The 26,948-nt window shown below is 52.1% G+C and overlaps 2 protein-coding genes and 1 long non-coding RNA gene across 3 annotated transcripts; 1 reads left to right on the top strand and 2 right to left on the bottom strand.

Annotated features, from left to right (window-relative positions):
- Nucleotides 1-1,064: 1,064 nt before the first annotated feature.
- Nucleotides 1,065-5,879, bottom strand: LOC106147475. The gene is made up of 2 exons (XR_001232396.1): nucleotides 5,283-5,879; nucleotides 1,065-1,425 (listed from the first exon to the last, which is right to left on the bottom strand). It is a non-coding gene; the product is annotated as an uncharacterized LOC106147475 (long non-coding RNA).
- Nucleotides 5,880-8,188: 2,309 nt separating this feature from the next.
- On the top strand, nucleotides 8,189-10,220 carry LOC106147471 (glycine, alanine and asparagine-rich protein-like). Its single transcript, XM_013509212.1, has 3 exons — nucleotides 8,189-8,212; nucleotides 8,356-9,023; nucleotides 9,161-10,220. Exons 1-3 carry the CDS (start codon nucleotides 8,189-8,191, stop codon nucleotides 9,195-9,197), a joined length of 729 nt encoding a protein of 242 aa, XP_013364666.1. The 3' UTR covers nucleotides 9,198-10,220.
- A 5,318-nt stretch (nucleotides 10,221-15,538) lies between these two features.
- LOC106147472 (putative DNA helicase ino80) lies at nucleotides 15,539-18,782 on the bottom strand. Its single transcript, XM_013509213.1, has 4 exons — nucleotides 18,772-18,782; nucleotides 17,052-17,215; nucleotides 16,387-16,632; nucleotides 15,539-16,224 (listed from the first exon to the last, which is right to left on the bottom strand). The coding sequence occupies exons 1-4, from the start codon at nucleotides 18,780-18,782 to the stop codon at nucleotides 15,764-15,766; spliced, it is 882 nt and encodes a 293-aa protein (XP_013364667.1). The 3' UTR covers nucleotides 15,539-15,763.
- Nucleotides 18,783-26,948: the final 8,166 nt, after the last annotated feature.

Genomic DNA, 26,948 nt, shown 5'->3' on the forward strand with positions numbered 1-26,948 from the left:
GAAAGGAAAGGAAAGGAAAGGAAAGGAAAGGAAAGGAAAGGAAAAAGGAAAGGAAAGGAAAGGAAAGGAAAGGAAAGGAAAGGAAAGGAAAGGAAGACAGAAAGGGAGGAAGAAAAAGAGAAAGCCGGGGGTGGTGGCACATGCCTGTAATCCTGGCACTTGGGAGGCTGAGACAAGAGGATCATTGTGAGTTCAAGGCCAGCCTGGGCTACAAAGTGAGTTCAAGGCCAGCCTGAACTGCATAGTGAGACCCTGTCTCAAAAAACAAAAAAACAAGAAAGAAAATAAAGAAAGAAAGAAAGGAAGGAAGGAAGGAAGGAAGGAAGGAAGGAAGGAAGGAAGGAAGAAGGGCTGGGGTTGCTGCTCAGTGCGAAGGCCCTGGGTTCAACCCCAGTAGTTAAGGAGAGAGGGAATGAATGAGAGCTGAAAAGCTCCATCGCCTAGTGACATGGTTGTAATGTCACAACTCAATACACTCCACATCTGTTCATGATAATTCTGGTGTAGACAAACTTATGGCACTGCCAATCACACTGGAGTATTAAATGGGGGGGAGACAAGGGCAAGGGGGGATACGGGGGGGGCAGTAAAAGCAGCCTGAGTATATTATGTGCATGTACAAAACCACCCTAACGAAACTCATTAATCTGTATAATTAATATGTACTAATTAAAACAGGAAAAAAGTGTAACACACTGTTATGTGTAGTATAGAACAATGATAATAACCGCATTACTGGTTTATGCATTTATTATGCTACATGGCTTATCTTTTGGGGGAGGGACCCAGGGCCTCACGCATGCTAAGCACACACTCTTGCACTAAGCTACACCCCCAGCCTTCCAGCTTTTTTTTTCTTGTACTGAACCCAGGGCTTTCACACTGAGCTACAGCCGCCGCCTTTTCTTCTTTTTCTTTTTGAGATAAGGTCTTGCAAAGTCACTAAACTGCCCCCGCTGGGTTCGAACTTGTGGTTCTCCTGCCTCAGCCTCCCAGAGTGCTGGGATTATGAGTGTGCACCATCACGACCAGTGCTGACCAGTGACCATTATTTTAGTGGATTCCTTATATTGATTTTTTTTTTTTTTTTGAAAAGTCCACTGTCAAACTGTGTCATGTTAGGCCAACGGCAGCCTCATCCATCTCGTGTTCACCACCTCCCTTGACTGCATCCAGAGGCCATGACACATGACTGGCCCATACCATCTGGGTTGGTGCGAACACACTGTGACATTCTCCGACAGAACTGCTAACAACACGGGGCTCGGTGCATGGCCCGTCTGTTAAGTGGCATGTGGCTGAATGAGTAAAAGTGGTCCGGTGAGAGGTTTCCAAAGGCTTGCTGTGTTTGGCCTGGCCTCCTCCACTCCTGCCATCCGCCCCGAGAACATGGCCCCTGGTAGCTGCACTGCTTCAAGCTGAGACCTGGGAACAAGAGATGAACAAAGCTGACCAAAATCCAACACACAGCTCACAGTGAGAAAAGTTTGTGGGCAGTCACAGTGATCTGCGGGTCACTTGTTACACAGCTGGGTTGTACTGCAGAATAGTTTCTACACACACTCCAGTTATACATACAGCCCAGCTGTGTTAACATATAGAGCTGCTAGCAGCCTGTTTCTATGGAAGCCTTTGCTTCCCACCAGTATGTGTCAGAGACCTTGTAAATCTACTCCCAGGTGAGTACACCAAGGCTCAAGGGCCATGTGGATGTCTTTGACCACCAGCGGGTGATTCCACACAAGTATGCTTGCCTCAGTTCAGTGGCAGGTCTGGTTTATTCTTTGTCTCCAACAATGAGTTATTTGCCAAGTACCTATTGCGTACCACACACTGTATGTTAAGTACCCAGATCTCACAATCAGGAGAGTTACAAATACACAACGAGAACAGATAACATTTTGAAATTCAAATGAAGCCAAAAGTGGTGACATACCTGTAATCCTAGCACTCAGGGAGACTGAGCGAGGAGGACTGAAAATCTGACCCCAGCCTGGGCAGTTTAGCCAGATTCTGCCTCAAAATTAAAAATAAAAATAAAAGGCTGAGAGTGTAGCTCAGTAGTAGAACAACCCTAGATTCAATCTCCAGTTTCATAAAAAGGAAAAAAAATTGTAAGTGAACGTTACAAAGAGTGTTAGTGGCACATGCCTGTAATCCCAGCACTTAGGAGGCTGAGGCAGGAGGATTGCTGTGAATTCAAGGCCAGCCTGGGCTACCTAGTGAGTTCAAGGCCAGCCTGTACTACATCATGAGACCCTGTCTCAAAAACAAACAAACAAACAGAGTGCTGGAAATTCAAGAGAGAAAGAAAAACCACTTTGAGGACTGGAGGGCAAGAGAGGCAGCGGGAAGCAAAGGAAGACACTGAGATGACTCTGAAAGACAAAGTTCATGACAGCTGCATGCTGGCCACAGTGTTCCAGGCAGCAAACCCAAGTGTGATCGCAACAAGGGGCAATGCGCAGAGCAGTTCGGCTAGGGGAACAGCAAAGGAGCCAGCTCACGGATGCGTTCAGTGTCAAAAGAGTCTGCTCTACAGGCAGGAAGACCCAGAAGCAATGTTTAAGCATAACAAAGAAATCTACCTAAACATTGTATTGATCCAAGGGTAAAGTGTAAAATTCTTTTTCTTTCTTTCTTTCTTTCTTTCTTTCTTTCTTTCTTTCTTTTTTTTGTCCTTTCCTTTCCTTTCTCTCTTTCTTTGAGACAGGGTCTTGCTATGCAGTTCAAGCTGGCCTTGAGCTCATTTTGTAGCCCAAGCTGATCTCGAACTCACAATGATCCTCCTGCCTCAGCCTCCCGAGTGCTGGGATTACAGGCATGTGCCACCATGCCTGGCTTTGTAAAATTCATTCTTTCTTTCTTTCTTTCTTTCTTTCTTTCTTTCTTTTTCTTTCTTTCTTTCTTTCTTTCTTTCTTTCTTTCTTTTTCTTTCTTTCTTTCTTTCTTTCTTTTCTTTTCTTTCTTTCCTTCTTCCTTCCTTCCTTCCTTCCTTCCTCCCTCCCTCCCTCCCTCCCTCCCTCCCTTCCTTCCTTCCTTCTTTTTTTGTCAGTATTAGGGACTGAACCCAGGGCTTCTACACTGAGCTTCACCCAGCCTTTCTTTAGTTTTTATCTTGAGACACGGTCTCACTAAGTCACTAAGTTGCCCAGGCTGGGGTAGAATTTGGGATTCTATCTCAGCCTCCTGAATAGCTGAAATTACAGGGATGGACCACTGCACCCTGCAAGTGTAAAATTTTGAAGGTAGAGCGGACTTGGAAGTCAGGAGGCTAGAAGGGAGTCTGAGAGGATGAGGCACAGGGTCAAGTCAATGGAACACAGAAAGTTACACTTAAAAATTCAGCATATGAGAGAGTTTTAAAAAATCTTCTAAAACATGTACTCACAAACATTCATTCTACAAATGAGGAAACAGAGGCCCAGAGAGGTGAATTCACATTCCTAGAACCACACAGCAAGTTAGAGGTGGGCTGGGAAAAAAGCACAAGTATATCAGGAAATACAAATCCCAACAAGTAGTGGCTGGGAGTAAAGAGGTTTCTTTTCCTCAGGTAACAAGAAGTCCAGAGTAACATACAAAATCCGGTGCTTGTGCTCAAATTATCAAGGGCCCCCTCCTCTTCTATGTTCCTGTTCTCTCATCTGCAGCACATGGTATTCATCCTCATGGTCCTAAGAGTGATGCTGCACCCCCAGGCATAGCATCCATGTTTCAGGCAGGAGGGAAATAGGATTCAAAGTCTTCTCCATTCAAAGTTTTACTTTAGTCACCTACTCACGTCTCCTAGACCTGCACTGAGTCACATGACTACCGCTAGGTCTAAAAGAATCTGGCAAGTGGAGAATCCGGCTTTCTAGCCCCATAACAGAGAATGAGGAGGCAGACCCAGAGAGTGCTGGGAATGGATGGGAACCGAGGAAGCGTCCTTGGAAAAAGGACAAGAAAACAAAACAGGAAACCAAAGAAGAGCAGTTCACCTGGGGAGGTCAGCTCAGCTTAGGAAAAGGTTTGGTAGCAAAGTGTGAAATCCTGGACAGGCCCCACCAGAAAGAAAGCAAACATTCTCCATTGGCACCAGTTGGAAAAGGATGGCCCGCATGAGGTGCTCACCCCTGCCTGGGTCCTTTGCAGAGGAAAACGGCGCCAAGCTCCTTCCCCCGTGCACTGCAGTGAGGAGAGATCTGGGCTTCCGCCCTGGCTCATACTGCCTGGATTTAATTTCTCCAAACCTATCGGGGGGGTAATGACGTCTACCCCTGAGATGGCAGATAAATCATGACTGCCATCTGCAAGTGACAGAAAACCCAGCTCAAAGTGATATAAGCAAAGCCAGGCATGGTGGTACATGCCTGTAATCCCAGCACTCAGAAGGCTGAGGCAGGAGGATCGCTGCAAATCCAAAGCCAGCCTGCGCTACATAATGAGACCCTGACTGACTCAAAGCGAAACCAAACCAAAGTGATGCAACCAAAGAAAGGGAATTAATTGATACATATAACTGAAACACCCTGGGACAGCACTAGCTTCAGGTTCAACTAGATCTAGGAGCTCAGAAAATGAAGACTGTCACTCAGCTTGGTTGGCTCCATTCTCAGGCTGGCAGATTTTACAGCCTTTTGCCAACCCCAGTACAAAATGTGATTCTCGTTGGGCGTGGTGGCACACGCCTGTAATCCTAGCACCTGGGAGGCTGAGTCAAGAGGATCACCTTGCGTTTAAGGCCAGCCTGGGCTGCATAAGCAAGTTCAAGGCCAGCCTGAGCTACACAGTGAAACCCCGCCTCTAAATAAATAAATAGAAAATATGATTCTCTTTTCTACTAAAAACAGCAAGCTCTAAAGTTTCTCTGAGACCTCAGGTCACACACTTACCTCTGAACCAAAGACTGTGGCCAGGTCAGGTGAGAAAGCACGTTCAAATGCTACATCCATTCCATTTCTGCAGCCCGGAGACAAAGTCAGTGCCCACCCGCTACACACACACAGCACAGAGACTAAGGGTCAGAGAGCAGCGGTTGCCCCAAACGAAGGATGGCTTCTGTGTCCAGAAGGGGACGCAGTGCTGGACAGGCAAAAGCGACACTGTTGATCACAGCAGCTCTAAGGAGATGCCAAAAGAGCCATAAACACTCAAGCCGCCCGGCTAATCAAAAGCTGTCTTTTGCAAGCATCCAGCTAGGTCCAGTCTTGGGGATTAGAACCCTGGCTACTTGCAGCCTTGTCAAAGAGAATGGCAGAGCTGAAAGACCCGTGGACATCACCCATCCCTCTGCTCACCAAGGTGCAGAGAGGGGAGGAGGTCTCCTTGGCCTCCGAGTGCGGGGCTCCATAGGCCATGACCTGGGGTTGGAGTCAGCCGACCAGCACCACTGCAGCCGAGTGCACACCCTCACTTCCGGCAGCAGCCTTCCTGGGACGGGTTTGTGGAGCACTAGACAGAACGCTGGAGAATGTTGCCGGAAATGGGAACAGATTCTGGTCAGCCAACTCTGAGAACTCAGTGCAGAATCTCCTTAGGGAAAGAAAATCCTCTTGAACTGAAGGGCGCCAAACTGCACCAGGGACTGGGGTGGCTGGAGCCCCTCCAAAATGGATCAATCAGGGACACAATGGTAGGGACAAAGCATTTTTCCGTGACAGGACGATCTTGGGTAAGGAAGGCAGGTCCAGACCTGCAGGATCCCTTCGGGGCATCACACAACATATGCCAATGGGAAAACGTTGGCTGAAAGGCCCCAGAGACACCCCACACTGTCTGTGGGACACCAGTAGCCCTGCCTTCCTCTCAGCCTGCCACCCTGACCTTCTGGACAATGAGCCGCTTCTTAGCCTAAGCTGAGCTCCCCAAGGAGGGCCCTGCATTTTCACCAAAAGGGAAAACATGGTCCCTCACCTGGTTTCTCTTTGATCTTTCCTTTCCTGGCTAGCAGCCAGCCCTGGCACTACTGCTTCGAAGAAACTTCCGAGGCGGGTCTGGTGAGTGCACCCATGTCACAGAGGCAGGTTTGCGGGGAGACCTGCGGCGCTGCTCCCCATCGCCACTGCCTTCTGCCTTCTTCGCTCCGTCTTCTTTCTCTTTGGTTTTTGTTGTGGTTGTTGTTTTACAGAACTCAAATGGGAACACTGAAAGCCTCGGCCCGAAGGAATTTGAAAGGATTATTGTGATTACTTAAGCAGGCTTTCTTCTGAAACTCTCAGCCAGTGGGAAGAGAATGAAACTTCTAAAAGTTATAACCCTGCAGCAACTGGCTAGATAAGCCGGGGCCTGAGCAAACAGACAAACCAGACCCTGGTTTCTCCTATTAACTCTTTCCCGGCCTATAAAACACATGCTGGAGGCCTTTGAGAGCCTCCAGGGACCCTGGGACGCTATCATTTACCAGGACAAGCCTTCACTCCTCAAATAAAAGTTCATGAACCCACTCTTTTCTTCATCTGCCTTTATTTCTCCTACAAAATGATACAGAGACAGTTCCATCCAACACAGGCTGTCTCATTCTTCCAGGCAGGAAACAGTCCCCTAGGGAGAAAAGTTGCCATTTCCCAGGGGCCATGGCTCCCAAGCAGCCAAGCCAGGAGCACCCAGCCTGGCCTTCTTCGCTTCTAAGCTGCTGCAGGACTGGCCAGAGACTATCCAAAAGGAGGCACTCGGTCACACTAGCAGTAGAACCAGATGGATGGCGTGGCCTGGTGGCCATTCTGCTCTGACCACCCAAGAGGGCATCCCACGCGTCACCTGGGTCTGAGGAGCACCACGAGGAAGCCTCAGGGCCCATACAGTCCCCGAGGACGTTGGATGGAGAACAGCAAGAGGCATGTCTCTCTATTTCCAGGGACAGCAGCCAAGACAGAGGTAGGGGGCTGCTGGCCTGTGGCCCGGCAGGCTACACCGGGGAAGGAGCCTTTGTGTCAGGGCACAATGGTGGACATTCTCTGCTTTCCATTTTCCCTAGAGTTTGCAAAAAAAAAAAAAAAAAAGGAAGAAACCCACAAAAAGAGGCCTGGCCTGTCTGGATCTGGGGGACCATGGCTGGCTCACAGGTCGGGTTTTATATAAATGAGGGCAGCCCCAACACCTGTGGCTTGGGCAAATGAAGGGAAATGGATACAAAATAATAACCTAGAAAACACAGGTGCTTTTTGCATTGTGGAAACAAACCCTACAATGCAGGAGGGAGCCAAGACAGGAAGGAACTGACAACCCCTGTGGGCCTTGCCCATTGGGAACCAGAAAGGGTAAGGAGGAGGGGCTTCATGTGGCCTGCCCAAGGCTCCCTGGGAAGGGGCCTACTCTAAGACAACTCTCCCCAACCCTAGGCTGTGCCCAGGCCTCCTTCTCTCCCTGTGGGAGCCTCCAGAGCCCTGGAGTGCCACCGCTTGGCACCCCCCAGAGCCCAACCCCCACCCCCGTGCCATTTCCAGTCCTATGGGCAGGGAGGGGGGTCAATGTCGTTCAAGTAATTTCTCTGTGAACACAAGATGGCAGCCTTAAATAAATGCAACCCTGCGCAGCTTTTAATCTTACACATCATTAAATTCCTAATTTACACATTATGTTTTCGTGGGCCAACCCATAACTCATTAGTGTTGAACTCACGAGGTATAAAGACCAATGCACACCGTGCGCCCTGGCGCCGTCACCTGCCTGGGTTAACAGTGTCTGCCGAGGGAGCAAGAAGGAAGCAGGAGGGGAGTGCAGGGTGCCAGCTGGGCCAAGGGCAGAGGGCCGAGCGCAGGAGAGTGCCAAGTGCCAGGCCCTCAGTCGCACACCGCACTCGCAGCGCTACTGCCGGGGCAAGAGCAGAGGCCAGCTCTCCCCTGCGCTCCTGGGGCCCGCGGGCGCAGGCACACACAGCCCGCACACTCACACACCCGGGTGGCCGCGCGGGGCTCCGAGGCGCGCAGGCCTCCTTGGCAGACATCTTCCTGTGGGAGGATTTCAAACGAGCCGTGAAAGCCAGAAACTACACGGGTTACAAACTCCGGAATCCCCGGCCAGTCCCGGCCCCTTCCCCACCTCCAGCTTGGCCCCCTCCGCTCAGCCCGGGGCCAGGAACCTACCAAAAGGCAAAGCGCACAAGCCGAGGGCGTTGGAAGATGAGGGGGCGCACGGACGGCCCCCAAGGTCCCGTCTGCCTCCGGACCCCGGGACTTGCGGCCCAGGGCCGCGCAGGGCAGTTACGATGGCCCAGGGCGACCGGAGATGGGTAGGCTTTGGGACTTGCCCAGGCCGGGGGTGGAGCAGAGGGTCCCAAAGCTCTCCGGACACCGCAGGCTGGCCGCCGCGTCCCCACAACGCTACTCTCTCAGGAAGGGAACGGCGGAGTCACAGCTGGGGCGCAGCTGACAGCCCCGGGCCCTGGCCAAGGCGCTCCCTAAAGGAGAGGGAGGCGGCGGCTGGAACGGGCCTGGGAGGGGGGCGGGTAAAGGAGGTGGTCAGCGCGCGGGAGGAAGGTCCCAGGCGGGAGCGGCAAGGACAGCTGTCCAGGTGGCGAGGGCCAGCCCCGGCCTCGCCTCGCGCTGCGCCCGCCAGGCCCTCGAAGTGCCCCGCGCCTTCGCAGCCTACAGCAGCTCCGAGCCGCGGGTGGAGTGGGAGGGAGGAGGCTGGGCGAGCGCCCCGCCCTCACCGCCCGCGGTCACAGGGGCAATTACACTCCTCGCTGCAGACGGTTACCAGCTCGCCCGCGCATCCGTCTCCCGGCTCCCCTCCCTCCTACGCGGAACTGCTAGCTCCATCTTAGCGAGGGCGCAGGGAAGCGCGGCCGAGGCCAGCTGCCTCTGGGGACCTCCCGAGGCTCCGCGCACGCTGCGCGCCGCCCTCAGATGGCCAAGACCCGCCCCCCGCAGTGCGTCCCCGAGATCTAGAGCCTGGGCAGGGACTTTCGCAGTCGCGAAAGGCCAACGGGACCCTTCTCCACACGCTGCACGACCGGGACAGCCGCGCTTTGCCCTGCAATCCTGCCCTCGGCCAACGCAACTACCCCCGCGGCCCCCAGGCCAGGAGCTCGCATTTTCCAGGTCTCCTCCCTTCCACCGTCCGGCTCATCTAGTCCCAACTCGACCCCTAGACCTCTCGCCCAAAACCTCCGATCCGAGGCTTTTCCCCTGCCAGGCCGCCCTCGGCACAAGTAAACAGTCCCCCTCCCTCCCCCTAGGTTTATGCTATTCCGGAAAGTGTCTTTGAAGCTGTGAATGAAAACCCAGGCTGTGGATTAAGGGCTTCATTTTCAACTAGCTTCGTGATTTGAGGCGAGGTTCTTAACCTGTTTATCTGCAGAATGAGAGAGATGATGCACGCGTAAGTGTGGCTGCACGATTTGAGAAGATGCATGCACGAATACGTGAAATGCTTGGCACAATGTCCTGGTGGTTAGCGTTATTCTTACCACATGGCCAGACCTGTGGCTACACAACAAGTGAGATGGCTGGTTTCCCACCAGAGGTACCCCATGCAGTTCTGGTACACACCTCACAAGACCACAGGCGCTCAAGCCACTGGCTAGGCCTGGAGGGAGGACAGAGGAGGCGAGGGGCAATCAACCCGGCGAATCCTTCAGCCTTCCGCGTTTGCAAATGAATAGGGCTCTGTCTGCGGCTTCCGCCATTCCAACGCCTGGTCTGCAACGCCTAAGGCTTAAACCTGGCGCTGCGGTAAATTTAGCCCGAAGGCAGTGCCTCCTGAGGGGCAGGGATGTCTCCTTGGAGGAAGGAAAGGGAACAGGGTTTTTTAAAGAAGAGAGAGAGTTGCCTCTAGGAAGAGACATGGGGAGAGGAAACATTCAGGCTGCTCGCGGACTACTGACAAAAAGAAATCGGACGCAAAAGAAGCCTCCCCAGAAATTGGGCCACCGTGGGAGCTGTGCAAGACAGACTTCCCATCTGGGAAGGGCTGCCAACGGGTAATTGGGTTTGCTCGAGTTGCCTCTATAATTAATAAGTGATTTGACTTGGAGATTGGAAATAGTCATTGAAAGGAAGCCGCGGGCGTAGGGGTGTGAGGCCCGGGAGCCTCCCTCCCAAATCCAACGACAGTGGAGGAGGACGGTGTCAGGAACACGACCAATGTGATAATATTGGCATCTAACCTTCTCGTGTTTGAGTAATTCGTTGCTTAGCTACTTTGGATAGGCCATTATTTTGCAAACTGGAAACATTTGCAAGTGGTGATATTTTGTTCCTGCCTGACGCAGGGGCTGCAAACCTACCCCGGCTCTGCTGAACTCTTCGAAATATATATGCATAAATTGTTCCTAATGAGACCATCTGTTTTTTATGGCCCCTCTGGAAGCAGGAGGAACCCGAAGACTGCTCCGTCTTGCAGAAATCTGTGGCCAGGCAGGCCTGGGAAATAAATAGGGGAGATTAGAACAGCGTGCGTGATTTAACAACACGCAGACAGCGGGTTCAGTGTTGGAGATGTGTGCTTGGCTTCCCAGGGGTGCGGGTTACTTAGGGTGACTCTGAAAGTGGGCATTCCAGTCAGTGGGCCTCCTAAGAGGCCTAGGGGCTGTTTGGGGTTTCACTGCATAGGCAAACCTTGTTTCTCCGTGTCTGGAACATTGCCAGAGCTTCAACTCCACCAGCTTGCCCGTATTCGGGGACCCAGGACGCGAATCCAGCTATGGGTAGCAGCTCCTAACCTTGCCCCCTAGCCAGGACCTCTCTGCTAAGCAGGAGAAAGACACCCTCCCCCACAAAAACGTACAGCCAGGGAGGTAAAGGGAACCAGCCTGAGCCTCAGATGCTGAGATCGGGCCTCACTCCACTCCACTCCGGGGTTAGAGCCCAGCGCTCACCCCAACCTGTCCCCAAAGCCGAGCTTTGGGCTCCGGGCCCGTCTGGCAGGCCCACGGCCCGGCCTGAGTCCGCCCCGAGGGTGGCAGGGCAAACACTTTTCACATTACCGGTGGCTGTTAATTGGGGCAGTGCAAAAGACGGCGCGCCTACGCCTTTTCCGCGGGAGGGGGGTCAGGACTGGGCAGTGGGGGCTGCTTAATAATAGAGGGGCCGCCCTGGGGAGCCTCAGATATCGGTAACCCCCATGATTAATTCATAACTCTCCACTGCGCTTGGCACCGTCTCGGGTCTTTAATCGGTTCTGAATGTCAGCGAGGCTTCCCCGACAGCCTGAGCGCTGCCTTTTGAATGTGTTGAAAGTCGCTGCGCGCACACCAGGAGACAAAGTTGCCATCTGCTCCGGGGACCACGGCAACTGGGCGCTGGGAGGGGCCTTTCTCCTGCGGCTCCGGAGGCCCCGGGCGGCCTCCTCCTCCCGGCCTGCCCCTAAGCAAGCGTTGTCCCCCGCCACACCTCCGCCCCACCCACCCCCGGCCCGGGGGCATGCTTAGTAGAAACTCCAGCTTGCTGCGAAATAGAGCGCTGCGTCCGGGCGTGTAGGGCCTCGGTCACCCAGACCGAGGCCTATGCTAATGAGATTATGAACGGGATTGTTTGTGTGCGCGGCCGTGGGAGGGGGGCAGATACAGTGCAGGCGAGGATGACTTAGAGGGGGAAGGGAGTAGCCCCGAGAGAACAAAGCTCCCGGCCGTCGGCCTCCAAAGAGTGGCAGAAGTGACCGCCACTGGCTTGTGCACACGAGGAAGCAGAAATAGCGGGTTGGGGGTGGCACAGTCCTCTTAGAGAACCCAGAAGGAGCAAGCGGGCGGGGAAAGATTCAACCCATAGCTAAACGTCTGGCCTTCTGGCTATTTTGTGCGGCTCTGGATTTAAGGAAGGTGACGTGTAGCGGGCGCATCGAGAGGTACACAGGCTCTATTTGCCTCTCTGTAAAAAGCCTTGTCCGCCCTCTTGCCCTCTCCACTCCAATCTGCAGAGAGGGTGCGTGGACGGATCTCTCCGCCCTGGTCAGGCAGGGAGGACCGAGCCTCAGGGGGCAGTGGGGAGGGCTCCGAGCTGCGGGCCCGCGCGAACGCACTCCGGGCTCCGTGCGTCGCCTCTAGCGGCAACATCTCGCCTGCAGACTGTAATTTTGCACTCCCGCGAGCGCTGGGACTGCAGAATCGTTTGAGAGAGTTGGAACTGCATCAGATGAGCACGCCAGGAGGTGAGATCCGATAGGAAATAGCCGAAACTTTGAGTTGTGCGCCGCCCCACCCTCCCCTCACGCAATTTACCCTCCCCCTTCCCAGCCGCCACCTCCCCCACCCTCTTGAGTCTTCAAGGTTTGCAGCCAGTCCTGTCATATGGTTTTATTTCTGTGCTGCTTTTTTTTTTTTTTTTTTTTTTTTCAAACACTAGAATTGGACACGTGGAGAATTAGCCGGCTGGAGAAGCGCTGGATGCAGGCTCAAACAATGGTTTCCAGCACGAAGCTGAGGCGGCACCTTCCCACCCCAGCTCCAAAGCACACCACCCTCTGCATACAGCGGGTACACTCCTCTACTGCCCCCCTCCCCTGGGCTGAGAAGGGGCCAGCATGGGGTGCACTGGGCTGCGCTTTTGGGAGCCCTTTGCTACTGCACAAATGCCAGGTGGCCCAGGATGCCGGCTCTGAGAAGGTCATTTTGGCTGGGGTCTTTTGGGACTTAGAAGAGCTTGCTATTTTTCCCTGGAAGGTCCTGTCTCAAAAACACCACCCCAAATATTAATGTTTAAAAACCCAACCAGGCAGCGGACCCTCTATCTTTGAGCAATTCTGCCCTTCCTAGGTTAGACTTGCTGGAGCTGCAGCGAGGTCCCCTCCTCATCTGATGAGCCATCTCCAAGAACAGCTCCTCTTGAGAGTAACTTCCTTTAGCAATTGTTCTCTTACACTGTAGATCCAACCTCGGCCCCACCCCACCTCTCTTACCCCCCCCCCCACTGCTTAGCACTGGCAGCAGCCCCAGCTCCCCCCAGCTGCGAAGTTTCCCTTGCTCTGAACGGCCTGTGCATCTCACTGGGTCACATGTACCATGAGGAAGCTCCCTCGCCTCCCACTTCCCGGAGCTGGTTTCCTTTTACAGGCTCCTTTCGTGCTGCTAGGGCTGTGGCAATGTCTGCGGCTCCCTGTGCAGCTCTGGGTCTCCCTGTAGAGCTGTGGGCTGCGAATCTGCCTTCTCTTCCCTTCCTGAAAAGGTCAAGCTGCCGCCTTCACTTGCATGGCCACAGTTCAGTTCCGTCGTAAGCTACAGCCTGAAAATGGGAATGGGCTAGGCGTGCGTGCAAGGGAGAGAGGTCATACCCAAGCAAAGGGCAGCGACCAAGAGGATTCAGGAAAGGAAACACTGCCAACCCCCAGAGAGCAGTTCAGTATTTGCTCAAGGAGAGAAACCCAGGAAATTCTGCTGGATCTGGGCTCCTGAATCATGGGCCTTTCTCCTCCAGGGGCTAACCCTAGAGGCAGGCCGGGAGAGGGCCAGATAAGCGGGGTGTCTCCTGCAGTTCACTCCAAGCAGGAGTCAGAAGCAAGCTAACAGCTAAGGCTTGTAATTCAGCAGTCCCTGGCTATCCAGTCAGTTGCCACCCTTCCGAGAGGGACCCTCGGAGAGGCCTTTCTGCCACCCCAACCCTAGAGACCGCTGGGCTCTGCAAGCAGCACGGAGAACGATCTGGAGGAAAATGAGAGGAAACGCCATTAAACTTGCTTCCTCTAAAAGAGCTCTAACCTGCCCCCCCCATCTTCTCTGAACTGTACCTAAAAAGTCAGGAGAGAACTCGTTAACTTCTGTTTGGTTTAACATGGCCAGCTTCAAGTTAACCGTAGGCCCCCCGAAGGTTTTGTAAAATATTTAATCTAGCTCAGGCAATTTCCTGCAGTCCCTAACAGGACCACCCCACTTACTGAGCCGTTGCCAAAGTCCTGCAGCCGCCTGGCTGCCCTGTGAGCAACACTGCAGCAGTCACAGCAAACCCCTTCACAGAATCCAGAGATCAAGACCCAGGGAGCCCTGGAGGCCCAAACCCACGGGGGAGAAGCCGAGGAAGTGAAATTCAACAGGCTTTTCACACCAAACTAACGGTTGTCCCCGTACCCTCTGCAAACCTCATCCTCTCTTAACTCTGTAAAACGGTTACCAAGATGTCTCATCTTCCTTAAGCGTTTGGAAGAGTGGGCGCTCTGAGCGTCCCTGTGTCCCCCAGCGCCCTCCTCTTCCTTCCACCGTTTCTACGACCTAATCTTCCTAGAGAACTCGGCAAGCAGGAATGGGATCTCTCGACTCCGCCGAGCCCCGACCCCTTCCAAACGTGAGGCTCACGGGAGAACTGCTCTGCCCAGTTTCCATTCCCGCCTCCAGAAGAACGAGCCGAAAACATGTGTACTGTAAATAAAGCCTGTCTAAATAAAGCAGTCGGGGAAAGGCTGCCGAGAAAACACTCCCCGCATCGCTCTGTGCTCAGAGCGTGAGTCAGCTTCCCAGCCCCCGGGGAACAATGGGAACCTTGCCAAAGGGCCCCTTCTGTCCACCTCTTACGGCGCCCCGAAGGCCGTTTAGGTGGCTGGGTGCAGGCACCCTGGACCTTCGGCCTCGAGGTTCGGAGGGGGAGGGGCGCTCTCAAAGACCAAGGCTGGGGTCCAGGCCCAGGATTAGCGCCGCCCAGAATCCCTCGGCCCGCAGCTGCCCCGAGGGGTGGAGGGTTAAACAAACAGCAGGCGAGGAGCGGGGCCGCAGCCGGAGAAGCGAGAGATCGGGCACACGCGCTCGAGCCTCCCCGCTCTCGCCCACCCGATCGGCTGCCTCTCCTCCGCGGCCTCCCGAGTCTCAGCGGAAGTGAACGTAGCAGCTGCCATGGTCGCCCCACTCCTTTTACTGTTCCCATAGACCCGCACACGTATATAGCCCCTCACCCCAACGCACACGTGTGCTGGCGACTCGCGGAGATCGGGCCTCCACTGCTCGCAGTGTGGGTACCGAAGCCGAGCGAAACGACGCCCCTGTGGTGGAAGGACAGGGCTGGGCATCGTGGTGGCCTGCTAGCTATCGCGGCCTCTCGGGCAACGGGCTTCCTCGGGCAACGGCACGCTGGCACACTCGCGGGGATGGGGCTGTGGGGAGACGTGAGCCTGAGCGCTGACTGGCGCGGTGGCCTCTGCTCTGGTGTGGGCCGGCGGTTTCCCCGCGCCCCGTGACCTTGAGGGTCAGGGATCCACCCCGCAGGCCCGCGGTTTCCGGAGCCGCGGCCAGCCCTTCCTCCCAGACTCTCCGGCCAAGGCCGCCCCCGGCCGCCCAGCCTTGCGCCCGGCAGGCTGGCTCCCTGCCCGGGGAAGGGGCTCAGGGGGCGAGAGCACCGAGGGTCCCCCACACCCTGCACACACGCTGCCCGCCAGGGCCGGGACCGGCGCTCCAGCAGCCTGAAATTGCCAAATAGTCGCTGGGCAGGGTTGGGGGTGAGGCTTTGGGAACCGAGCTGGAGCTGAAGACGGGGAAAACAAGTGAAACGGGAGGGGTGGGGTGCGGTGACGGCTCATAAATCACCCGGCCCCACCCTCGGGCCTCAGAGGAGAGGCGCCCTAGCCTCGCGGGAGAGAGGAGGGTCACTCGGCCACTCCTGGCCGACCTCTGAGCTCTCCCGGAGCCAGCGCCCCACCCTGGGCTCAGGCCGCGCTCGGACAGGCTCCCGGTCCAGGTCGTAAACCGCCGCCGGATTCGGCGGGAAGCCGCCCTTGGACGCTGAGCGCATCCGCCCAAGGGGAAGTTTATTTATAGCTTGTAAACGTAAAGGAAACCAGACCGCGCTAGCTCGCCGAGCCCGAGCTCCCCACCTGCCCACCAGGAGGGCGCAGCAGGGACGGGGGAGGGCGGGGAGACTTGGTTCTGCTAACCCCTCGGCTCCGCACCCAGGGGAGAACCGGCCCCAAAAGGCTGGCAAGTCTTCAGACCCTTTCGGTGTCTATGAAGTGCCAGCAACACCGGAGAGGGCGGAGGCCAGGGCCTGGGCACTGGCGTGGTTAGGGTGGGGGCGGCAGAGTTGGCCCACTTGGCACGCACGGCCGGGCAAGCCAGGAAGCGCGGCGCGGGACTCCGCAGCTCCCGCTCTGGGCCGGGGGGAGTCCTGGAGTGGCAGGGAGCGGGGAGGGGGCGCTCGAGCCTCTCCTGGGGAAGAGGGAGGCTTCCTGTTCCTCCCGCGCACGTGTCCTCCGCCGAGCAGGCGAGCGCCGCGCGCCTGGGGCTGCGATCCGCGGGCGACAGCAGCTCAGAGCGCGCCCGTTCCACTCCCACCCCCGCCGACGCAGCCTCTCCTGGGGACCTCCAGGCTCCAGGGAGCGCTTGGAGCAGGCCTGAGGAGCCGGAGAAACGGGAAAGTGCCGGGGAGGAGATTAGGAAGAGAAGACATTTAAAAGCCCAGCCCGGAATAGACAAGCAGCCGAAAAAGACGCCGGCGAGTCCCCCCCAAGCCCGGGCCTGGGCGGCCCCTCCCAGACCCAGCGGAGTGCACCCACCCCCTGCCTTGGCCGGGGCGAATTCCTCTGTGTGTTTGTGTGTGTGCGCGCGCGCGCGCGCGCGCCCGACCGCCGGGAGGGCAGTTGCGAAACGGGCTCTTGGCTGCAGCGCGGCATAATGGAGGTGGCTGGAACAATGCGCGCTTTGTGCGCGCGGGGAGTTGTTTTCCACCCTCCTCGCCCCCCTCGCTCGGGCCGTATGGCACTTTAATCCCCGCCACGGCTCGGCACAAACGCACTTGTGTCCTGCGGGTCACCGGGGGCGGTGCGGCTGGAGCGGCCCCCACGCCTCCCCCGCGGACCCCACCGCCGGCTGCCCCATCTTCCTTCCTGCGCACCCACCACCACCACCACCACCACCACCACCACCACCACCACCACCTCAGTTCCCGGCGTGGGCCGGCGAGCTGGCTTGGAAGCTTCCGGGCCCGCCGGCCACTTATTTTCCGTGAAGACGGCCCCTCCCCCCTTCGCGAGCGCGCGCGCGCCCCAGGGCCGACTGCAGCCCCCCCCCTCAGCCCGCCCGCCCCCGCCCCGCGCTCCGGACTCCTGTGAACAATAGTAAATGTCAACAGATTCCGCGCGGCGAGTGTCTGACTCGGCCGAGATAAGGGTGCGCGGTTGGCCCTGCGCTCCGCGACGCCGTGGGGGGAGCCCACTCTGACCCCAGCTGGAAAGAACCGGCTGCGACGAAACCCGTGCCGGGGGTGGGAAGCTGGAGGGCAGGAACGGAGGGCACCGGTCCCAACCCCGCGGGGAGCCTCGCCGGGACACCAGGCCTCGCCCTGCCCCCACCCCACTCAACCCGCTGCTAATGGGGGGCCGAGATCTGCCCGGTGAAAGCGGCAGGGCAGACGTGGCACTTGGGCCTGCTTTCAGCCCACGTCTCCGAGCCCCAGCGGACGCCTGCAAAACGCTGATCCCGGTGAAAACTCTAGCAGTTTTCGACCTACTGGGAGCGGCACCTGAAAGGCGCAAAGGATTCCAGTCCTTGTCTCCGGAAACTCATTAAAATATTTTTTAAGCGCGCACACACTGGCAAATCGTCGTCCTCTGTCACCCGCAACCCACCACCCAACCGAGTTAAAATTCGCAAATTGATTCCCACGCGTTGGTATTAATGGGTTGTTCCTCTTAAGTTGTTGCCAACTTTGCTAATGGATTATTATTTAAATGATTTCTTTTTTATAAAGTACGTGTTGTTTTATAGATGCGTATTTACTTAAAGAAATCAACTGCATCTATTAACATATTAAAGAGAGAATAAAGCATCGAGGCCGGTGTAATGTACTGTTCAGCCTTACTTTGGGTGCTGCGAAGATAGGAAAATCTTATTTGTTTAATAATAAGTCGCTCATGAATATGCAAATGACATCGATGCAGTACCTCACTTCTGTCGCTATTAATGAGTTGCAAATTAATGTGACAACAAAAGGAAAATCTATTTAGTGGAGGAACTCGGGTTCCTACCTGGGGAGATCACAAGCAGATCTGGAACTTGGGTCTCGGGGAAGGAGAGGACTGGGGACCGACACCTCCTCACCCAGCCTTTCCTTCGAGCCACCACTATTGTTTAGACTCAGGGACCTGCTTTGTCAGGAGCCCCTTAAAATTCCTGCTCCAGACCGGAGGAAGAAAGGCTGCTCCAGGGTAATTAGGGGCAAGTGTGATTAATGGAAATCAGCCCACAGTTTGAAGTAAAGCAATTGGTGAAGCAGATTTGGGCGGGGGCTCCTCCTTCGCCCCAGTTGAAAGATTCCCCCAAAGCTTTTTGGCCTCCTGCGTTCGGCAGGGTTTAGGGCTGTAAGGAGAAAGTTAGGTCTCACAGGTCTGATCAGGGTATTAAGACAGCACCTTGTGCCCTTATATTTTACGAGGCGACTTTGCCGATGGGAGATTTAAGAGCAGATTGGCACATTTTCCTGGCTAGCTACTTCCCAGAGGCTACACTGAAGTCTGGTTGTCTTCCATTGGAGATTTTCACTCTTTCCTGGCCTACACTTCAGAGCCTGTTTTTATTTCAATGATGGATACTAAAGAGTGTTTGTAATTCACTTAAGCTTGGAAACACAACAGCCAAAAAATTACTGTTGAGCTGCCCAGAGCCATGGACTCATACTTTAGGTGCCTGGCTAGTCGGAAAAGCTTCACTAGAGAACCTTTGGGAGATGCAGATCTCTGTCTAACCTAGTAGACAGTTACCTGTGTCTGAATCCATCAAGCTGAACGGTAGGATGTGTGTTCTCCACTATGCCTAAGTCATACCTTGTTTTGGTTACCTGTTACTATGTAAAGCCACCCCCAAAGCTTAATGGTGTAAAGCAACAATGACTTATTTTGCTGAAGAATCTGCAGTCTGGCCAGGACTACGCAGGGACAACTCACCTCTGTGCCATACCGTGACAGCTGGGGTAACTTGATTGGGACACCACTTTCAATATGGCTCACCCACAGGGCTGGCAAGCTGGTGCTGGCTGTGGTTCTCCTCCATGTGGGCCTCTCCACAGGGTGGCTTGGGCTTCCTCACAGCATGGTGGCTGGGTGCCAAGAGCGAGCATCCCGCGAGAGAAGACAGATGCTGCCAGTTACTTAAGAACTAGGCCTGGAAGCATGTAGGACGTGGGGCCTCCTCTTCACGGTTTAAAGATTCCCCAGAGCCTTTTCAGCCTCTTGCCTCGGACAGGATATAAGGCTATAAACACCAAGCTAGGCCCCATATATGAAGACAGCACCCTGTACACTTTATGGGGGTGTCACATTTGCCATCATCTATTATGCAAGCAATTACAGGGCCCAGACCCAAGGAGGAGAGGACATAGACTCTTCCTGCCCGTTCCTCAGTGAAAAGTGCGTCAGAAAATTAGGAGGCTACTGTTTGAAAAACTGCAACATGTATATCTTAGTCACTTTCCCATCACTGGGACAAAATACCTAACACTCACAATTCAAAGAAGGAAAGAACTATTTGGTTCAGTTTCCAGGGGGTTTGGTCCATAGTAGGCCAGCTCTGAGGCAGGAATGGCGTGGTGGAAGGACCTGGCAGTGGACAGCTGCTTAAACTACAGCAGCCAGGAAGCAGAGAGAGAAGAATGGAGCCAGAGACAAGAATACACCCTTCCAGGTCACAACCCCAGGGACCTGCCTCCTCTGACCAGGTCCTACCTCCAAAGCAATTCAGCTATGAATTCATCCATAGATGAATCCACTGAGGAGCGAGGATCCCTGATGATCCAGTCACCCTTCCCAAAGGGGGACATTTTAAATGTAAACCAGTGCAATATGTGATTTCAGAAGAAAATGAAATATATGACTTCATTTCTTGCTTCATGCCCTGCCCCCACCTCTAAAAATTTTATGTATTTAGCCACACTGGGGCTTAAACCCAGGGCCTATCCACTGAGCTATATCTTGCTAAGTCACCCAGAGATGGAGCTTGAATTTGAGCTCCCCCTGCCTCAGCCTCCCAGAGTGCTGGGTTTATAAGCCTGTATCATCATGTCCAGTCCACAATTTCTCTTTCTTTCTTTCTTTCTTTCTTTCTTTCTTTCTTTCTTTCTTTCTTTCTTTCTTTCTTTCTTTTAGATTGCAGTGGTGGGGATGGAACTCAGGCCTTCACAGGGGATCTCCTATGCTAGACAAGCTCTCTATCACCATGCTACAATTCGGATCCCCACCCAATCCATCTCACCTCTCCTTGCTCCTGGCTCTCAGTGGCAGTTAGTTGCTATCCCAAAAAGTCTGTGTGAGTGATTATACATAAAAAAGACCACCAGCAGCTGGGTTTAGTGGTATACCCCTGTAATCCCAGCACTTGGGAGGCTGAAGCAGGAAAATCACCTGCTACATAGTGAGTTCAAGGTCAGCTTGAAATGCATAGTGAAACCCTGTCTAAAAAAAAAAAAAAAAAAAAAACCAGTTGCCTTTTGTTTTTGTTTTTGGTAGATGAGGGCTTTCTAGATTGCCCAGAATAGTCTCCAGCTCATGGGCTCAAGCAACCCTCCTGCTTTAGCCTCCCACGTAGCTGGGACTCCTGGCACACACCACTGCACCCAGCTTGGGTTTTAGATTACTATTAACTTATTAAAGTTCCAGATTTTAAAATAAAATCTAAACTTTCACAAGTCTCTCTTTTTCTAATGCTGGGGATGGAACTCCCTTGCCTACGCTAGGTAGGCAAAACACTCTATCGCTGAGCCGCATCTCAACCTGAGACTTTCACTGTCCTAAACTTCAGTTTATTAACCTTCTTATTTTTATCTAAAAGTAAAGTAATCATTGGGGGGAGGAGTGATGAAGTGATGGCTCAATCAAACAGACTGAATACTCTTTTTTTTTTTTTTTTTTTTCTGAGACAGGGTCTCGCTATGTAGTTCAGGCTAGGCTTGAACTCACTATGTAGCCCAGGTTGGCCTCCAACTCACACTGATCCTCCTGCCTCAGCCTTCTGAGTGCTGGGATTACAGGCATGCACCACCATGCCTGCCCAGACTAAATACTCTTGAATCAAACCAACATTTACAAATTTATCTCAATTTTCCTAAACACAGTTAGAATGTAACAAACACATGTATCAACTTTGTTCTGTTTTCTTTTTTAAGTATTCAAATGCCTGAATGGAAAAAACTTAGGGCTGTCATGAGCAAAATCTTCCTAAGGACTTAAACCATGAGTGTCCAATTTTTTGGCTTGCCTAGGGCACACTGAGTGAACTGCAACTGTCTTAGATCGCGAATAAAATATACATCATAGCTAATGTATATAAGTAACAAAACCTCATTTTTAAAATATTTTCACTTGTTAAATCATTTTATGAAAGGCTGGGTGTGGTGGCACACACCTATAATCCCAGCACTCGGGAGGCTGAGGCAGGAGGATCGTCATGAGTTCAAAGCCAGCTTGAGTTACATAGCAAGAGCCTGTCTAAAAAACAAACAAATAACAACAAAAACTATTATCAGTAATTGCTGCACTTTATTTGCCAAGTCGCACAAATGGCATACTGTCTGGTACACATGGACTTCGTTTCAGTTGTGTTTGGAGGGCAGAGGAGATGGGGTTGGAGTTGGTCCTGCAAGGAGCCTGCCCCACATGGCATTTTGTTGTCACTTTGCAGTCCACTCCCTAGCACCACACACTTGTGGCATGAAATGTATCACTAAACATCACACAGTAATGTTTAAAATGTATGATCTCGTGGGTCTTCATTACTAGCTATTCCGGCTTATGGGGCGGACACACCTAACTCAAACATTTCTAAGTCAAATGTATTAAATTTGTAAGTATACTGAATATACAGTTGTTTTAAGCACTGCAACTCCACTGAGTCAAATTTTATTTTTATTTTGCATTTTATCTCATTTTATTTCTTTCTTTTTCCTGAGGCTTGGGAACGGAACCCAGATCTGGTTCGGGGCAGCCAAGTGTTCTACCACCGCGCCACACCCCAGCCCCTGCTTCCGGTCAAATTTTAATATCCTTTACCTTAAAATTGCAGATCTGAAGTCTGTTCCACAATTTTAAATTGGAAACCTAGGTGTAGTCTATCAAATTCTGTAATACTCTCAAATTTTCATATACGTTAGAAATTAAAACACAGAGTTCCTGAATTTGACACCAAAATATGACTACAGTGTTTGATTCATTTCGTATCCTCCATATTCTTTCATATGCTTTGTGTTCTCCATACTCCGGGCCTCACGTCTTCTCCACCTTCGCCAAGTTCAAAGGACATCCTCTGAAGAGTATGTTTTGCCATGTCAAGGGAGTTGAGGTTATTGATGAAAGGAGAAATGTAAGACTTTAAAATAAGCGAAGAGAAGCACAGCTATTTTTTTTTTTTTTTTTTTTTGGTTTTTCTCCGGTACCGGGAACCGAACTCACGACCTTGCGCTTGCCAGGCAGGCGCTTTTGCCGCTGAGCTAAATCCCCAGCCCCTAGCACAGCTATTTTTTCAATGGAGCGCTGTGGCTGGGCAATTGACTGAATCTACAGACCTACAAGCCTCTGCCTGGGCTATTTTATAACACCGTAAGCACACAAAACCCGTAGCAATGGGAATACTTCTTGCTCTTAGGCACTCAAAGAACACGTATCTAAGAGATAGGCAATCCCCATCCCCACCCCGAGGCCAGTTTTGCATCCATTTGCAAATTCATTTCAATATTCCTGATCTATAACTATGTCTGTTCCTAGGATTCTCCTCTGAAATGGTTGCAAAATCTTATCCATTTCCTCAACATTCAGTGCATGAATCCCATGGTTGCTGATTTTTTGCAGAGTGTTGGGGTGGAACTCAGGGTCTCGTGTATACCAGGCAAGCGCTGCACCATGAGCTCTCTTATTTTATATTTGTACGAGAATCCTGATTGTGCCTTCTTTTGAAAATTTGCCTTTAATATCTGTCCACAGTTAATCATTCTGTACAGATATACGTATAATATCTGTGGCCAGCTGCAATTGGAAAACAGGATGCAGGAGACGGGATCTACAAGTCTCCGGGGAGAATTTGCTTACACTCTAGCAGACCAAGAGAGCCTTTTTATCCTATGTATCCTTTTTTTTTTAAGGGGTGCTGGAGATGGAGCCCAGGGCCTCTGGAATATTGAGCACTGCTCCACCACTGAGCTACACTCCCTCCCCATCGCATTCTATTTACAATTGCTATGGCAACTGAAGATCCAAGGCTGTACCCTTCAGGTGGCATTTTTTTTTCTCAACTTCAAGTTCCCAGTTTAACGTAAATCCTTACCTGATTCATTGGGACCTCTGCTCTCAGCCGTGCCATCGGATGGGAGGAAGGGAAATATTTACCACCCGTGTTGCTGCAACACTTGATTGGGCTCAATTAACCTATTTACTACCTGTGGTGGTTTTAAAATATGTCCACAAATTCTTTGCTACTCCTCCCTTCAAAAGGTGGAGCCTGACTTTCCTCCCCTGGGTTGTGGGCTGGACTGAGTGACTCACTTCTAATGAATACAGCTCTACCAGTGACTGGATGTGACATCCAGCACGGGGCTATAAAAGACATTGTGGCTTCCTCTTTGCTATCTAGGGGAAGCCAGCTGCCAAGTCATGGGGACACTGAGAGCCCCAGGGAGTAAGCCATGTGTGGAGGAGCCGGGGCCTCCTGACAACAGCCGTGCCGTGGAGTGCGGGTCGCACCCCAGTCTGGTCCTCAGAGGACTGCAGCCCCTGCCAACACCTGAGCTGTGACCCCAGGAGGGATCCTGGGCCAGAACCACCCAGCTAAGCTCCTCCTGAATCTAAGACCCACAGCGGCACAGTAAATAAATAGTACACAAGTCAATCTTTTTTTTTTGTATCAGGAATCGAACTCATGACCTTGAGCTTGCCAGGCAGGCACTGTGCCACTGAGCTATATCCCTGGCCCACACAAGCCAATCTTGCTTTTCAACATGGCTGTGAGCCATTCTAATAATACTAAACACAGTTCCACTTTGCTCAGGGTGGTAGATGTACCTCTTTCACCCTCCAAACCAGGACATCCATGCCAAGTGTCTCGGCAAACACCTGTAACCCCAGCATTGAGGAGGTCAAGGCAGAAAGACTGCAAGCTGGAGACCAGCCTGGGCTATCTAGTGAAACCCTATCTCAAAAAGACATCTACCTATTTTTCCAGTGTCTTCTTAAGAAATTTGAGACAGGATCTAGCTAAACTGCTAAATTTCCCAGATTGAGCTCTGCTATGGCTTGTGTCTAGATGTCCCTTAAAAGCTTTTTCAGAGGTGGCTGAATCTAGAATGTGTGACTGATTCATGGTGCAATGCTAAGATTAAGGGTGTGAATGCTACCTCCCCTAAGTAGCCTGGATAAAATATAAGGGATAGAAAGAGTTGTGGTCAACCCTTGCCTGCTTTGCTGCCTTCTGCCCACCATAAACTATTTCTCCTCTGCAATGCCACCCTGCCTTGGAGCTACCTGGTTATGGTTTGAAACCTCTACAAACTGTGAGATAAATAAAACTTTTCTCCTTTAACTTTGGATGTCCAGGAGTTTGTCTCAGCAATGAGAGAAAAATAACTAAGACAGGCTCAAACTTGTGATCCTCCTGCCTCAGCCCCTCAGAGTGTTGGGATTATAGGCATGTACTGCCACGCCTGGCTGAGAACCATTTTTCTAGAAACCATAAGAAATAACCTAAATCACATTGCTAAGAGTGAGAGAAAAGAATGAACATATATAGCAAAATAAAGTTCCCAGCATAAAAGTGATGATAAACTAGCAGAAGCAGTAAAACAGTTTTAAATAGTTCTTTTGATCATTTTGCAGTTGAAAGTCAGATCTTTGTAAGAATTCATTAGCATTTTAACTTACAGAGAGGAACCATTCTTGAGGGTAGAGTCAAAATGAAACAAAACACACATTCATACCCTATAAGAAGCCACCAAAAGTATGAAGAGCAAAACTAAGATGATTAAGTTCCAGAGGAGTGAATCTCCTGTAGGTATGCCCCAAAGTGCTACTTAAAGATAAAACAGCTTCCTTTCAATTGGTGCTGCTATTTTTCAACAACTAAAATGATAAAACATTTGGAGTGTGACCTAAATGACTCAAGTTGCTTTCTGTCCCTAGAGCAAGGACCTTACGGTGGAGCTCATACTCTCCCTCACCAACAGGGTAGGTAGAATATGTCATGATCAGATTGCTCTGTCTCACTCCTTTCTGGGAGTGTAGATGGGCCAAAGGAAGAGATGTGTGTATGTGTGTGTGTGTGTGTGTGTGTGTGTGTGTGTGTGTGTGTGTGTGACATTCCTCTAAGAAGGATTTCTTTCGGTGCTACAGGTGGAACCAAGGGCCTGGTGCAAACTAGGCAAATGTTCTACACTGAGTCACATCTCTAGCTCCAAGGAGAATTTAGCTAAGAGTAAAAGGCTGAGATAATATGACAGTCGTGAGAGAAATAGTTTCTTTTCTAGCAATTTGTGAACATTCGATATTCATTGGAACAGTATTTATTGAGCAGTTACTATAAAAAACTAGAAGGCAGTGATACCAAAATGTGTTTAAGATGCTCACAGTAGAGCCAGGCATGGTAGTGCACACCCATAATCCCAGCACTCGGGAGGCTGAAGCAGGAGGATCTTGAGTTTGAGGCCAGCCTGGGCTACAAAGTGAGTTCAAGGCCAGCCTGATCTGCATAGTGAGACCCTGTCTCAAAAAGAAAAAGAAAAAAACAGAAACAAACAAAAATGCTAGTGGAGGAAAACGGACATACATTATGATGGTGTACAATAGAATGTTGTAGCTGCATCACCCAAAGCCTTTGTAGGCTACTAGGTATCTAGGTAACCAGGACTGTATATACACGTTCACCAAGAGGCGCAGTTGACAGGTGCACTGTTGCTAATGACCCCGAACTGGAAACTGCTCCAAGGCCCATCACCAGCAAGACAGGTAAGGACACTGTGGTGCGTTCACACAGTGGAATATGCACAGCAGTGAGAATACACACTCTACAACATTACAATACAGAGGGCTCTCACCAACATGCTGGGCAGTACAAGAATCCAGACGTAAGAAGACACCTGTGAAGCCAGGTGGGGTGGCACACACCTGTAATCTCAGCTACTCAGGAGGCTGAAGCAGGTGGATCATAAGTTTGAGGCCAGCCTGGGCTATGAGACTTTGTTTCACACACACACACACAAAAAGGAAAAGAAAAGAAAAGAAAAAGAAAGAAAACATCTACACGCCGCACGAATCAATATAAATGCAGTTTGAAATCAGCCCAGTTGACCTGTGCAGTTAGAGATCAGGATAATAGCTATGGGGGTGGTGGTGGTGATAAGCAGCCCGAGGGACACCCCTGGTGACAAAGAATGTTCTGTTCCTTCACCTGGGTGCTGTGTGTATTCAATCCAGCAAATGTCTCCAGTCTATGAGAACCCATCGAGCTGTGCACTTATGATATTTGCTCTTCTTGCAGCCATGCACTACGTCAATAAAATGCGTCCAACCCCCACCAAAGTCCTCCTGGGATGGGGTGGGCGGACCTGGAGGAAGGAGGGGCCAGGGTGGAGAGTCGATGCGGGCCTGGTCTTCCCCACATCCATCAGCCTTGGGATGGATGTAAAAGGTGTGCAGAGAAAGGGGAAAGGCATGGCCAGACCAGAGGGGCTGAGGCAGGAGGATAACAAGTTCAAGTCCAGCTGGAGCAACTTAGAGAGACCCTGTCTCAAAAGAAAACAAGAGAAAGGGCCAGCAATGTGGCTAGTGGTAGCACGCTTGCTTAGCATGCTGGAGGGCCTGGGTCACAGCCAGCCACAGGACTGCAAAAATAAAACCAACCACCCAGAGGGCCTGAAAGCCACGGAACCCTGGGGAATTGGAAGGGGACTGTGGTGACAGGCGGCACTGCAGGCCAAAGGACCTTGCCAAGTGTGGTCCAGGCTGGGCCACGTGGGAGGCGAGGAGCAGAGAATCTAAGCGACAAGTGAGAAAGAATCTCAGGGAGCACAGAGGGGAATGTACAAAGAGTATTTTTACAGCTTCCGGTTACACGTATAAAAATACAGTCTGTTCAGCTTTCTGTAAAGACA

This window comes from Chinchilla lanigera, unplaced genomic scaffold, assembly GCF_000276665.1.
Source record: "Chinchilla lanigera isolate Chin_1 unplaced genomic scaffold, ChiLan1.0 scaffold00165, whole genome shotgun sequence".
Classification (NCBI taxonomy): Eukaryota; Metazoa; Chordata; class Mammalia; order Rodentia; family Chinchillidae; genus Chinchilla; species Chinchilla lanigera.

Excerpts from the sequence above, each read along its gene's own strand:
- LOC106147472 (XM_013509213.1), bottom strand. Across the intron at positions 16,633-17,051 it reads GCCGGTTCTTTCCAGCTGGG|GACACAAGTGCGTTTGTGCC; the intron begins GTCAGAGTGGGC and ends GGTGACCCGCAG. Across the intron at positions 16,225-16,386 it reads CGCCCCGGCCAAGGCAGGGG|GCCTGCTCCAAGCGCTCCCT; the intron begins GTGGGTGCACTC and ends CCGGCTCCTCAG.
- LOC106147471 (XM_013509212.1), top strand. The coding sequence starts at position 8,189 with ATGGCCCAGGGCGACCGGAGATGG. Across the intron at positions 8,213-8,355 it reads CCCAGGGCGACCGGAGATGG|CCCCGGGCCCTGGCCAAGGC; the intron begins GTAGGCTTTGGG and ends CGCAGCTGACAG. Across the intron at positions 9,024-9,160 it reads CAGGAGCTCGCATTTTCCAG|GTTTATGCTATTCCGGAAAG; the intron begins GTCTCCTCCCTT and ends CCCTCCCCCTAG.